This window comes from Capra hircus, chromosome 10 (assembly GCF_001704415.2).
Source record: "Capra hircus breed San Clemente chromosome 10, ASM170441v1, whole genome shotgun sequence".
NCBI lineage: Eukaryota > Metazoa > Chordata > Mammalia > Artiodactyla > Bovidae > Capra > Capra hircus.
This window is the reverse complement of record NC_030817.1, coordinates 79,884,233-79,898,132: the sequence shown is the minus strand read 5'-3', so window position 1 is coordinate 79,898,132 and position 13,900 is coordinate 79,884,233. Positions and strand designations below refer to the sequence as shown.

General features: G+C 54.7%; 2 protein-coding genes across 2 annotated transcripts; both read right to left on the bottom strand.

Moving 5' to 3' along the window:
• Positions 1,748 to 4,552, bottom strand: CMTM5 (CKLF like MARVEL transmembrane domain containing 5). Its single transcript, XM_005685243.3, has 5 exons — positions 4,058 to 4,552; positions 2,931 to 3,083; positions 2,406 to 2,498; positions 2,121 to 2,205; positions 1,748 to 2,025 (listed from the first exon to the last, which is right to left on the bottom strand). Exons 1-5 carry the CDS (start codon positions 4,181 to 4,183, stop codon positions 2,012 to 2,014), a joined length of 471 nt encoding a protein of 156 aa, XP_005685300.1. The 5' UTR covers positions 4,184 to 4,552; the 3' UTR covers positions 1,748 to 2,011.
• Positions 5,091 to 8,414, bottom strand: IL25 (interleukin 25). Its single transcript, XM_018054603.1, has 3 exons — positions 8,255 to 8,414; positions 7,819 to 8,063; positions 5,091 to 5,851 (listed from the first exon to the last, which is right to left on the bottom strand). The coding sequence occupies exons 1-3, from the start codon at positions 8,261 to 8,263 to the stop codon at positions 5,596 to 5,598; spliced, it is 510 nt and encodes a 169-aa protein (XP_017910092.1). The 5' UTR covers positions 8,264 to 8,414; the 3' UTR covers positions 5,091 to 5,595.

The window sequence follows — 13,900 nt, the reverse complement described above, 5'->3', positions numbered from 1 at the left end:
ACGCGAGCAGAGCACACGCAGGCGCACACAACAGGGCACGTCTCTGTTCCTTCCAAGCTCCCACCAGGGACAGGCTGGCCTGGGTCACACAACTGCTCAAGGGACAGGGCGGGTCCTGAGCCCCCTCTGCTACCAAACCCCTGCCCCCTGCTGTGCTTTACAGCCAGGCTCTCCTGACCACCTTCTCATCCCTTCACTGCCCCCCTATCTCCTGGGACTCCCCGGCTAAGCCCTTCTGATCCCTCCTCTGAGGCCTTCACCACCCCCTGTCCAGGATGTCCACCACCACCTGTCTTGAGAATGGCCTGTACAGAAAGTCTTGAGAACCATGAGCAAAGACCAAAGAAACACAAAATTCAGTCGTGCCTAGCCCTAGAAAGGCCACCAGGCATGGTGAGCAGCCAGGATGTGAGGACAGGAGAACAGGACGTAGTGGGCAGGAAAAGCCAGACCAAGAGAGGCAGGTGGATAGCATCGAGGGGAGCAGAGTGCCTCTACCAGAGCTCAGGTTCAGGCAGGTTTTGGGGCCAGGGCCTGCATCTGGGCAGAGCACCCAAGAAGAAGGAAGACATTTCAGGGCAGGAACACACGAGTGCTGGAGAGGGGCTATGAGCAAGTCAGCTTGGAGGAGCTCGGCCATTTGGGGATCTGCAAGGCTGTGCAGGGTTATCCCGGCCACACTGCGCTCTCATGGGCCAGGAAGGGCTAACTCCAAACTCCCCCTGAGCTGTGACTGCCCTTCACTAGCTGGTCTCCTTTCCCATCTGTGAAGCTCAAGGAGGGGGAGTCTGCCAGCCACCTCTGAGTGCCTGGGGCCCAGCACGGGGTCTGCACATGAGATGTTCAGGAATATCCTGCTGGGGTGCTGGCAGCCTGGGAATGTGGCCCTACTGATGGGGAGAGCTGGAAATGAAGCTGGGTCGTTTTTAATGAGCTTCACGGGGCTCGGTATAATATCCAGAACACCTGTTTGGGCGTTAGGAGTGCTGGGCTCCAGCCCTGTGTGTGCATGGTCAGTCATTCAGTCATGTCCAACCCTTTGTGACCCCATGGACTGTAGCTCTCCAAGCATCTCTGTTCATGGGATTCTCTCAGCAAGAATACTGGAGTGGGTTGCCATTCCCTTCTCCAGGGATCCTCCTGACCCAGGGATTGAACCCGGGTCTCCTGCATTGCAGGCAGATTCTTTACCGCTGGGCCACCAGGGAAGCCCGGGCTCCAGCCCTAACTCTGTCACAAATAAAGAGGTCATGTCCCCTAACTGAGCATGTCCTCTCTTATGTGAAATGAGGGCATTGAACCAGGTGATATCTGAGGGCTTGTCCAGCTCCAGCAACATGGGAATCTCCCTCTTACATTGGATGCTGACCTCTCCCTGGTGACCTGTGGGTCAAGTCCTCCCCACACCACCAGGGGGAGCTCTACACATGCCCCAGGCAAGCAACCCACTAGAAGGGCTGGACAGGTGGGCCTTCATTCACCTGGGGAAGGCTAGCGCTTTTTCAGACACAGGACCTGGGGTGCCCAGCCACCAGGCTCACCACAAGGTAGCCTTGTACCCAAGAGTCATGGCATGGATATTCTGTGTTGAAGGATATCCTTAGCATCTTCAGTCTAAAGCCCCACTTGCTCATTGTTCAGACCTGGTCCCAGAGTAAGGACCATGACCTGCTCCACGCAACATTCTCATGAATACTCCTAGCATTCCTGATCTGCCTAATTTCTGAGGAAGAAAGAGATTCACCAGTAGGATTCCAATCTTTTAATTTGGGAATGACCAGCTTCCTCCTGCACCCTCCGCTTAGACCATAAAGCAGCCTCCCTGGCCGAGCTTCATCAAATGCCAGACTAGCCCCCACAGACAAGTCCACGTGACTTCTCAGGCCTGGCTCCATCACTGTAGGCTGAGGCAGTAGACAGTAGGCTAGGGAGCTAGTGAATCCAAAGGAGATGAGTCTGGGCTCCCCTGTCCCACTTTCTGGCTGGGCTCAGAAGCCAGGTATCCCCAGGGTCACTGCTGGTCCCCTGTGAAGATTGAGCCAAGTGGGATAGGGCATGGCGGGGGGTAGCTGGGTTTGGGGGCAGGGGGCATCTCCTCTCCCCAGAGGATAGGCACTCACCCTGGGCAGCCCTGGGCACCATCTCAGTCCGGTAGATCTTGAAGGCATCGTAGGCAAAGACAGAAACCAGGATGATGCCAAACACCTGTGAGAGCAGGAGGGGGATGCCACAACAAAGGCCAGCGAGCCACTGGAGGCCAGGGAGAGGGAGGTGGGTGACCCAGGGCAAGGTGTGAGCACTGACTTGAGTTTGAGTGGGGGCAGAGGCACAGGAAGGGTGCGACCATCAGCCAGAGGTCCCTAGGGGTTGGGGGGAGCCGGAGAATTCTGCGGGTCTGGACTCACAAAAGCAGCAATGGCAGCTCCGTCCCGGGAGGTCACAGCCGCGAAGGAGACCACCAGGAAGATGATGATGGCGCTGACACAGCGGAGGAAGTCCTGGGGGTTGGGGGTGCAGGGTCAAAGAGAAGCAGAGGGCAGGCGGCATCAGCCTGAAGTTTTCCAGGCTAGTCAGCGGCTTGACCCTCAGGTACTGGGAATCCCTACACGGAGATATCCTTGGACACAACATAAGGTGCTTGAGAGACAGAAAGCAAGAGAGAGCTCACACAGCTCCCCAGGGGAGGGACGCAGATGGACACAGAGGGACAGGAACCAAGACAAGAAGCCAAGGGGCTGGGCTGGGGCTGGACCTGCATCGGGGAGCAGTCTGAAGGATGGGGTCAAAGCCATGTTTGACTATAGGACATGGGGGCTGGATTCCTTGCTTACCCAGGAAAAGGAGAGAGGCTGGAAGAGGAAAATTCAATGTTGAAAGAAGAAAGGGCCCAGAATGGCGTGGGGGAGGCAGCACGGGGTGGGGACCCTCACCAGACAGGGCCAGTTCAGCCGATCGAAGCGCTGGTAGTACTGGGTGGCATAGAGGAAGAGGAAGGCTAGTGTGATGAAGAACTCCAGCAGTGCGGCAGCCATGTAGGCAGAGATGGAGGCCGTGAAGCAGATGAAGATGATGAAGGTCAGGGCCTGCAGGGCCAAAGGTGGGAAGTTTACCAGGAAGGGGACACAGGCCCGGACAGGCCTTTGCCTCCCTCTTTTCAGGAAGCTCCCCCAGCCAGCACACCGCCTGCCCTCGGAGGTCTTGCCAACCCTGGTGGCAGAAGCCATGCCCAGGGCCTTTGCCCATCAAGGACCGACTCCAGCCTCCCACCTCTGCCAGCCCAGGCTCCCCCTGCTCCGGGGCCCCAGTAGCCCCAGCAGTTTAACCAAGTTTCACAGCTCTGGGGAACACCACTCTATGAAATCCAGAAGAGAGTGGGTTCCCCTTTAGCACTGGGAACACCAGCCCCTTGAGTGGTGGGACATCAGCCTGTGCCCCCAGGAGGTACCCCATGCCCCATAATAATTCCAGGATGCCTAAAACTCCTCTAACAAGGACAAGAGCCCCTGGTTCCATGCCAAGAGGCAAGGATTAGAAGGCAGATGCTCCAGAGTAGATGTGTGTCCCCTCAGCTCTCAAATGTAGGACAAGATATATGCCGAAGACTCAGGTTTACACTGAGGTCTTGCTAAGTGAATAAGGGAAGGTACTTTCCTGAGGACAGATGTTCACAGGGAGCAGGCAACAGATAAAGCAGGGCTGCAGAAAGTCTGCCCTTTTGGGTAACTGAACTTCTTGGATATGCCGAGAAGTGGCCATCTAAGGCCCAGGAGGAGGCCGGCTGGTGTTACCGCCGTCCCATCCCATCCCTGTGCCTCACACTCCCTCAGTGTCCCAGAGAGCGGTCCTCTGTCTAGCTTCAATCCTTCCTGAAGACACTGAAAGCTGCTGTTGCCGCTTCCAGGTAGAGTAGCAGCAAGAAGGCAGGCGAAGAGATGTGGGGAGGGTCGCTGGGGCAAGCGGGGTGTCTGAGAGGTGGAGGAGGGAAGCTGCTGAGGAGTGAGCCCTGAGGGGCCTGGGGCTGGGGGGTGAAGCTCTAGGCTAAGGAGGCGGCCGTTACCAGCTCAGTTTCCAGCAGGATGCCTTTGAGGGAGGAGAGGAAGGTCTTGTCCACAGCGAAGCCCTCGAGCCCTGCAGCTGCCCCCTCCTCGGGGGGCCGGTCCCGACGACTCCAAGCATTGAACATCTCCACGAGGCCCACCGGGTACAGCCGCCCACTGCCACCAGCCCAGGAAGGAACACAGGAGGATGGGAACCTGGCAGGACGGGGAAGCAGAGAGGAGCAGGAAAGGCACTGCGAGAAACCTCAGAGTGAAGCGGGCAGGGCTGCCGTGGGGGACCGGAGAGGGTGGCCGCGGGGTGGGGGCGGGGGGGGGGTGCTTGCCCAGATAGGCCTTCACCCAGCTGCCCAGAGCGCCCTGCTGGTGCCTGCACTGGTCCCCAGGAGGCACGTGGAAGAGGAGGGGCGGGGAAGAGGGGAGGGGTCAGCTCTCCTCTTACTTGGAGCCTGACCCCGCCCACCCGCCGAGGGTGGGCGAAGGCAGGAGGGGAGAGGGGGCGGACTGCGAAGAAACCGGGAGGAGCTGCGAGGTGAGCCGAGAAATGGGCCAGGCTAGGAGCCCCCGAGAACCCAAGCCTGAGGAAGTTTGCGTCCTCCCTTCCCTAACCTTAACCCTCTTCCTCACCATCCTTTCTCCCTTTTCCTTTCAGGGAGGGTGGGAGCTGGAGCCCGGCCCTGGCAGCACCCCTCAGGACCAAGCTGTAGCAGCCAAAACTGAGGACAAAGGCAGATTGTTGGGGGGACAAGGGGGCGCTGTGTGCCTGCTGCAGTGCCTCAATGGGCCTCTGTTTCTCCAGTATGCCAGGAGGGCAGGCTGACCCCCACCCCGGTGTTTAGGGCTGGGCCAGGGAGCCAGGGAAGGGGAAGGATGGGGGGACCACAGCGGAAACTCTGGAGGGCAGCAGGTGGGGGCTGACAGTGGGGAGGAAATGGGACCAGGCTGGGAACCACAAGATGCTCAAGCACCAGGGATGCCAAAGACAAATTAGGCCACTTTTAAGTACAGATTATTTATTTGAACAATTCTCTCCCTGCTCAATAACAGCCTCTTCCTTAGCAGCATTCATGTCAAAAGACTAGCAACTCCACCAGGAGGTTTAAGGTCGATGCTCCAAAGTCGATGCTCACTAAGCGTTTGATGAATGAAGGAGCGAACAAACTAATGAATTGAAGGGCTCTCCACTGGTGAAGGGAAAAATGTCTGAAAGTGCCTGTGCTGCACCAGGGCAGCTGGGGGTGGGAGGGAAGAAGAGACAGACATAGCAGAGCTTTGAAGACCTTTCCCAGGAGGAAATGACAGGATGCCAGTTTCCAGGGACCATAAACAGCCGCTACTGCCTTGGATTTGCCCTGCATTTCTCACCCACTCCAAAAAGTGCAAAGTGCGGTCCCCCATGGTCCCCCATCCTGTCCCAAGATCCTGCTGCTCCGCGTGGTCCTTTGGAGGGGCTGTGCCTTTGGGTGTCCTGGTTCACCACAGCAGGTGGCTGTCCAACCAGCTCCAGTGTTTGCCCAGGGACCAGCCATGGTCGGCACAGCTAGGCCATCACACGGGGCCGCACGCACACGCAAGCCAAGGAGACACGGTAGAGCCTGCGTTCCAGGCAGTAGCCATGGTGGGCGCCCTGCTGTCCAGGACACGGCCGCCGGTAGAAGACGGTCTGGTTGTGGTAGAGCAGCTCTGAGTTTCCCAGGGGGTCCATGTGGGAGCCCGTCTGGAGGCTGACACAGTGTGGACACAGGCAGCGTGCGTGGTACAGATCCTGCGGGAGCCGGTTCAAGTCTCTGTCCAACCTGTGGGGCGGCAAGAGTCAGGTGCTGGAGGGAGGGGCCGGCCAGGAGCAGCGAGGCTCCAGGGTGGAAACGCCAGGGCTGCTGTCAGTCCTGTGGCTTTGCTTCCAGCTCTGGTGCCCACAAGCCAGGTGGCTGTGAACAAGTCACTCCCTCTCCCCTGGGATTTATTCTCCTGAACTGCAAGGGTCGGGGATGGAAGAGTGACTTTCCAAATGGTGCCAGAGCCCTGAGGGGGGTGGGCCAGGTGGGGAGCTCCACTGGGGCCTCTACCAGACCAGCTGTGGTTCCAGTGACCCATATGCTGGGTTCTAGCATCACGTTTCCTTGTGTGATTGTCAGTATATATGTATTTTTAAATTTTTAAAGTAAAAATTGCTCTTATATCCAAGTATAAGAAAGCATGAAGTGAAGGCTGACAGTCTGCCTCCCACCAGCCCCACTCCCCTGAGGGAGCCACTGTCTGCCATGTCCTGCCCATCCTCCAGATTCCAACTGTGCATGTATAATAAGCCCATGTTCGGGTGTATTGTAAGACTTATTGACTTATTCTGAAAAGGTTTCATAGCCCCCAGAAGATGTGAAAAGTCAGTGCTCCAAAGGTCTGTGCTCCAGAAGCCCAGTAGGAAACAGCCAATAGGTTGGAAAACCATCCTCCCAACAGACAGGCCTTCGCAAACTGGGGCTCAGCTAGTGTAGCATTTCCCAGAGTGGATTCCCTGACAATGCGCTGTAGCAGAAGGGGTCTGTGGTCAAATGATTCTAGGAAGCGTTGAGTTTAATAGGCTCTTCTCTGCAGACTTCTTGCTGTGAATGTGCTGAGCATGCTGAGAACCTCTAAGGGAGTGGGGCCTGCAGCAGTTTTCCCCCCACTTACTCGATATCATCACTTTTTTTCTGAGGAACAGCTTTTGCGACACATGTTGCAAAGCACGTGCTTCAGGGAAGACCAGCCCAAGTGGATATCAAGGGTTCACAGTCCAGGTGTCTAGACCCCAGCCAAGTCAGCCGTCTGGTACCCAGCCTCCCCAGAGGGGTTCCCAGCCTCTTTAGATTTAGTCTAGAAGCTAGCCAGCCTACTGAGACCACTTCAAAGCATAGTGGCCTGGAGTCTCCACCTTGGACTTAGTCTCAACCAAAGCTGGCCCCCTCCCTAGCTAATGACCTTCTCCTTTCATCCACAAAGCCAAGGCTAAGCCAGAAATAGACTTACAGTGGGTGGAAACACAGATACCCCATGAGAATACAAAACGGGAGGAGAACTATGTTTGGCATCCCTACAGTACTGATTTTTAGTATGTTAATTCACTGTCCCAATTTCAGTACTTTCTACAATTTGTTTACATCATGACATAAATAGAGAATTATAAGATGTGGCAGCACATGGAGAAAGAATAAGACAGGTCCTGATCAAAGAAAACCAGCCTGGAGGTCCAGCCCCCCAACTGTCCCCCCAGAGCAGAAAGAGGGTATAATTAGAACCCATTCATGGCTCAAAGCACTAGCATTGGGGATTGGGCTGCTTTGTTCCTATATTGTACATTATTCCCTGATATTTTTGTTAGAAAAATGCAGCCATTGTAGGGGAAGGAAAGGGAGAAGAAGGGAGAGGAGGAGGAAAGATAGAAAGGGAGGAGGAGGGGAAAAAGTAGAGGAAGAAGAAAGGAAGAAAACCTACCTTTTCTGTACTAAGGTTAGATTTTTCAGGGTTTCATATGATCTGCATCATCAGGCTATAGAATTTCACTTTACAGATGAGAAAAACTGAGCTTTGAACCCTTGAGCGATTGGCCCAAGGTCACCAAAAATGTGTCAGGTCTAGACCTTGTCTAACACCCAAACTTGATAACCTCACCGAGGTAAAAGGGAGGCATAGGCTGGAATTGGCTGGAACTCCCCTGGTCCCTCACACACATCCTGACCAGCACATGAGCAAGCGTTTAGGAGGGGGCAGGGGCTGGCAGACTCACTCATATCTCCAGGGGGCGATGGAGCGGCTGTTGAGGGGTCCATCCTTGCTGGAACTGCAGGATTCTGGGTGGTGGGCGAGGCTGGTGGTCTCTGGGGGAGGCATGAGCACACTGTTCCACTTCAGCCACTCCTCAGTGGGGTTCTGTCCTTCGCTGGGGCAGCAGCCGGGCCAGTGGGTGCAACGCCTCTGGGACCCCAAACAGAGGGTGTGGGTTCCCATGACCATTGCCAAGAACGCCATCGCCTGTAGGAAAAGGCCTGTGAGAAAAGTGCTCCCAGCTAGTCTGCATGCCCCCTCCCCCAGCTGTGCTCTGAGATTCTAATTCATGCCCCATCTGGTCCGCAGCCCCAAAGCTGAGAGCTCCCTCCATCCCCAGCCACATCTCTGCTCTTGCCTCACTCAGCACCATCCTGGCCAGGCCCCTGCTTACTAACCTGGTACATGCTGGATGCTGCTTGCCAAGCCTCAGTGCCACGCTGGCTGACAGTAAGGCCTTGTGCAAGCTGTTTGACTGGAGCAGTTTGGGAGTCCTGGTTTTATTTTCAGCAAACCTGTTTTGTTTATTCAAATTTATTTCCACTACCTTTTGGAGGGTGTGACCTGAGATTAAAAAACAAAACAAACCCCCCCCAAAAAAAAAAAACTTGAAAGTCTTTCCAAAAGCTGCTTTAAATGCTAGTCTCATGGAAGTTGTGATTAACATCGTCGTAAGCCTATTGAGTAAACTTTGTTCTTTGCCCTTTTCTGGGCGTAGGGTCAAAGTAATAATATCCTGTTATTCTGTGCCTTGGGAAACAGGCATTGTGAGAATTCTGATGGGTCACTTGATACCCGATATTAGGGAACATCACTTGGACTCTCTCCAAGAGGCCTTGATGCTATAATCCCTGCTGCTCCCACCCAGGGTCTTGTCTCTTCTCTTCCCTCTCTTCTCAGGTATCCTCAGGATCCTCCACTTTAGTAAACATTTCCCTCTGTCTGCTTGTTCTCTGACCCCTTCCTCATCCTCCATGACCCCAACTTCTATGACCACAATCATCTATGATTTCTCAATGTCCATTATTTCTCCCCAACTTCCCCTTGCCCTCCTCAAGGGCCACTTACTCCCATTCCTGTACATCCCCTGACCTCCTCTGGACTCAGGATACAGGCTTAACCCCATAGGCTGCCAGAAAGGCCTGGACTACAACAGTTTGTTGGCTGGATGTGCAGGGTCTAATGGAAGAAGTGGTGGGTGATTGTTCCCATGGCGCAAATGAGAAGGCAGAGCCAAGAAGAGAGGCAAGGCGACAGCCTTAGCTAAGAGCCAACAGAAGCACCCAGCTCCCAGATCAGCCTGCCCCACCCCTACTCACTAGTTGAGGAGCATGGCAGGGGGAGCTGCTACTCTCAGGCCATGGGGTAAGGTCTTGCTGTCACAGGTCCATGGACCACTGTTGGCCAGGAGAGGATATGTGTGCTCTGGCAAGGTTCCAGCTGGGCCTGGCCGCAAAGACACAGGTCAGTCAGGGGCCACCCATCTGGGGGCTCTCTGCCTATTTTGCTCCAATCTTTTTCTCTGCATCCTTGTTCAACAACTCTCCTCATCCCCTCACCACCCCCCCTCTACTCCAACACACTCATATACAGACACCGTCTCTAGAGTGATGTTTCCTGATTTGCATGTGCTTTCCCTTAGAAAATACTCCTTTGGTAACCAACGACTCAGGAAATAAACAAAGGGAACCAGGAATAACTTAAATGGCAGAGTGATAAGGAATCTTTTGAATGCTTTAGGGCGAAGCAGCCCTAAAATAGAGGCGTGATGAAGTCAGAAGGCATTCGGAAGTGGGAGAAGTGGTGAGTTCTGAGGGGCCCGGAAGTGAACGGGCAGTGAGAGCTTAGGGTCAACAGGTGATGGCTAGGAGAGCAGGGCCACTTAGGAAGAGCACTGGGGCCAGGAATACATTGGCCCACTCTCTGGCCCTGTGCTCCCAGGCACCCTCTCACTTCTATCCACCCCCTCAGCTCCTGAGATCATGTGCCAGGATTGTGCCAAGCCCTGCACATGCATCAACAGGTGATGGCTAGGAGAGCAGGGCCACTTAGGAAGAGCACTGGGGCCAGGAATACATTGGCCCACTCTCTGGCCCTGTGCTCCCAGGCACCCTCTCACTTCTATCCACCCCCTCAGCTCCTGAGATCATGTGCCAGGATTGTGCCAAGCCCTGCACATGCATCAGCTCGTTTTACCTTTATAATAAAACAATGAGATGGAAATTACTGTCCCCATGTTAAGATGAAGAAAGTGAGACCCAAAGAAGTTGAGTAACCTCATCAAGGTTGCACAGTTAGGAGGAAGCCGAACTGGTTCCCTCCCAGCCCTGAAAAACTCCAAAGCTAAGCAAGCTCCTGGTTTGCAAATGCCACACTGTGGTGACCTCTGGATGGAAGGGAAGCCCCTGCTGTAAGGGATTTCCTACTCACCCAGGTGTGGGCTAGACACGTCTCACCTAAACCTGCCCGAGGCCACAGGGCATTCCTGCCCACTCAGGCACAGCCCGGCTGGCTGGGATCCACGGCTCCGGCTACCTCTCCCTCAGCCTCAGTTCTGCCCCATGGCCCCCAGAGTGGCTTCTGGTGTTCCCGAACAACCCCCCAGCCCAGCAAAGGCTTTGCAGAGACCTTCCAGAAGTGCTGGATCCCTCAGGTTTCCCCAAACCGAACAAAGTCTCAGAGGCTGACACATGCCCAGACCTCTTGATCTTGGCCCCCATACAGGACAGGATGCTTGAAAGAGCTGGAAGGCATCCCAAACACTTGTTTCACTTGCTGACGCTGCAAACGACCCACACTGATTACATGGGATGTTTCCTCCAGGAGAGGCTTTTGGGTTGTCCCCCTGCCTCTGTACCATGACTTCCTCTGAGAAAACTGCTGAGGGGCATTCTCCCCTGTGATGACCAGGCCTGACACAGAACCTGTCCTTTGAGACACACATCCCTGCCCCCCCGCCCCCGCCCACCTCCTCGCAGTTGCTCAGCCTCCACCCTTATCTCAGGAGCAGCTGTGGGTCTCCTCAGGGTGACTCCCTGCCATGAGACACATTTTCCAGAGGGTTTTCCTCTTGGGGTGACTAAGAATCCCTGAGTCACTTCAGCTTCCAGGGAATCCCTGGGGGTGTAGAGAGATGGGGGTGGCCATGGGGAGAATGTGGAGGTAGAAGCAAAGTTCGTCCGGTACCTGATATCAAGGGTGCCTCCCTGCCTGGGGCTGACCTGGCAGCCACAGGGGAGATCTGAGCATGCCACCCCAGCCCACTGACACAAGGTCAGCCCCTAGCAGGAAAGAACAGGGAAGATGTGAAAAGGGGCATCCCACCTGGGCCAAGAAAGCCTGAAAGATGCTATGATGGCTGTCCTTCCCTTCCTCAGAAAGTCATTCAAGTTCTCATCCACTGTCTTGAAGTCCTGCCCCTGCCTCTGATCAGCTCTTCACCGAGGGCCCTCTCTTCTCCTTGTTCATAGAGATGGGCATGCTTGGTGGGGAGGCTGAAGGGGAAGCAGGCAACAAGGATGGCCGCAAAAGTATCTTCCTGGTGGCTCAGACAGTAAGGAATCTACATGCAATGTGGGAAACCCGGATTCGATCCCTGGGTTGGGAAGATCCCCTGGAGAAGGGCATGGCAACCCACTCCAGCATGCTTGCCAGGAGAATCCTATGGACAGAGGAGCCCGGTGGGCTACAGTCCATGGGGTCACAAAGAGCCAGACATGACTGAGCAACTAGCGCAAAAGTGCCAGCCAGCTCAGCAGCCCCTCAAACAGTGCTGGAACAGGGCTCAGCAGGGGCGTGGATGCTCAGGTGCATTCACCTGAGGGGCCCGAAGGGCGGCGGGGGGTCAAAATGCAGAAATACTTCTGCCCCCTGCTGGTAAACAGATGCTGTCCTCAGCCCTGGAGCACCCCCACATTGCAACCTCCCTGTGACCCCACAACTGACGGGAGACTGCCTGGCCCAGATGGAGGCCTTCAGAACAGATTCCCATGACCGGATGGGGACACCATGATGGCACCGGTTGCTAATTATTTATAGGATCACCTTTAGTTACAAAGATCCCCCTCCCTTCAAAAGGAGCCTGCCTTCAAAGAGAACCCATTCTTGCCTGGGAGACGTGCAGAGAATCAGAGTGAACAGGACAAAAAACTCAGCAACTCCCTCCCCTAGCCACGGGCTGGTTCCTCCCCAGCTGGGCCTTTGCCTTTCTCAGTCCTACAGTCATGGCTGCAGGATTCATCCATTTCATTCATCCTGTTCATTCATCCATTTGCCAAACATTTATTGAGCACCTACTAGATGCCAGACACCATTCTAAATGCTAGGAAGGCAGAGGAGGACAAGTCAGATAAGGCTCCTACCTCATGTCTTAGGAGGAGAGGGATGGTAAATAAGGAAACAAGATAATTTTTGATAATAGTGTTATGAAGAAAGTGAGACAATGTTAAGAGATAAGGAATTACTGGGGGTGGGGGATTGGCGGGGGAAGAGGGCAACGTTAACTTAAAAAGTCAGAGAAGGCCATTCTGAAGATGTGGAATTTGACATGATGATGGAAAGGTTCTGGGGAAAAAAGTGGTCCAGGCAGAGGAAACAGGACAACAGACTTCTAGAGGTGGAAAGTCTCGGCACATTTAAGAAACAGAAAGGACAATGTGGTTGGAAAACAAAAGCTAAGGAAGAGTGTAGAATGAGGCGAAGTGAAGAAGTGGGCAGAGGGATTTCAATGGCTAAGACTCCTTGCTCCCAGTGCAGGGGACCTGGGTTCAGTCCCTGGTCAGGGAACTACATCCCACGTGTCACAACTAAAGACCCCAAGGATGAGGATGAGATCAGCTGGAGGGCTCTGCTGGGGAGGGACATGAGTGGGAGAGAAGATTGGGACCCAGAAAACCCAATGGAGGAGTTCCTTTCTACCCTGTGAACAGTGGCAAAGGCAAGCCCCGAAGTCAAGGGCCCCCATCTGAGGCAGCCGCCCACCCAGGGTCTTAGCTACCCATCCAGTCTGGGTTTTTTTCCAACCTAACCTGGGACCCATAATCCTCCCTGAACAAGTTAGAATCACATTAAACCTCTGTTCGCAAAGGAGAGGGCAGAGATGAGTCATAAGGACAAGGAGAAGACTCCAGCTGCCATCGACACAGAAACGCTTGGAGCTTTCGTGAAGGTACAAGCTGGGGGTGGGGGTGGGGTCATGGGGAGCCAAGGTGAAGAGGGAAAGTCATCGTGCTAAGCACTTCACATGTATTCACACCTCACCAAAGTCACTATTCCAGATGAATAACGGAGCTTCAGAGATGTTCCAGAACTTGACAAACTTCACACAGCTGACAAACCAGGATTCACGCCCCCCCCCCCCCGCCCCATCTCTCCCCGGGGCTTCCCAGGCAGCTCAGCTGGTAAAGAATCCTCCTGGAAAGCAGGAAACCCCAGTTCAATCCCCGGGTTGGGAAGTTTCCCTGGAGAAGGGATAGGCTACCCACGCCAGTATTCTTAGGCTTCCCTGATGGCTCTCAGACAGTAAAGAATCTGCCTGCAATGTGGGAGACCTAGGTTCCATTCCTGGGTCGGGAAGATTCCCTGGAGAAGAGAATGGCTACCCACTCCAGTATTCTGGCCTGGAGAATTTCATGGACAGGGGAGCCTGTCAGCCCACAGTCCATGGCCTCGAAAGGGGTCTGACACGACTGAGCAACCTTCCACTTCACTTCCCCTCTCCCCAAGTCTGACTGGCTCCATTCCCTGCCTGGGCACTCCAGAAGCACAGATTCATTTTCCTGCCAGTTTGCGCTCTGCTCCCCTCACCAGGGGCTTCCCTGGTGGCTCAGACGGTAAAGCGTCTGCCTACAATGCGGGAGACCCGGCTTCAATCCCTGGGTTGGGAAGATCTCCTGGAGAAGGAAATGGCAACCCGCTCCAGTACTCTTGCTGGGAAAATCCCATGGATGGAGGAGCTTGGTAGGCTACAGTCCATAGGGTCCCAGAGAGTCAGACACGACTGAGCAACTTCACTTTCACTTTCCCTTTCCCCTCACCTAGCTACA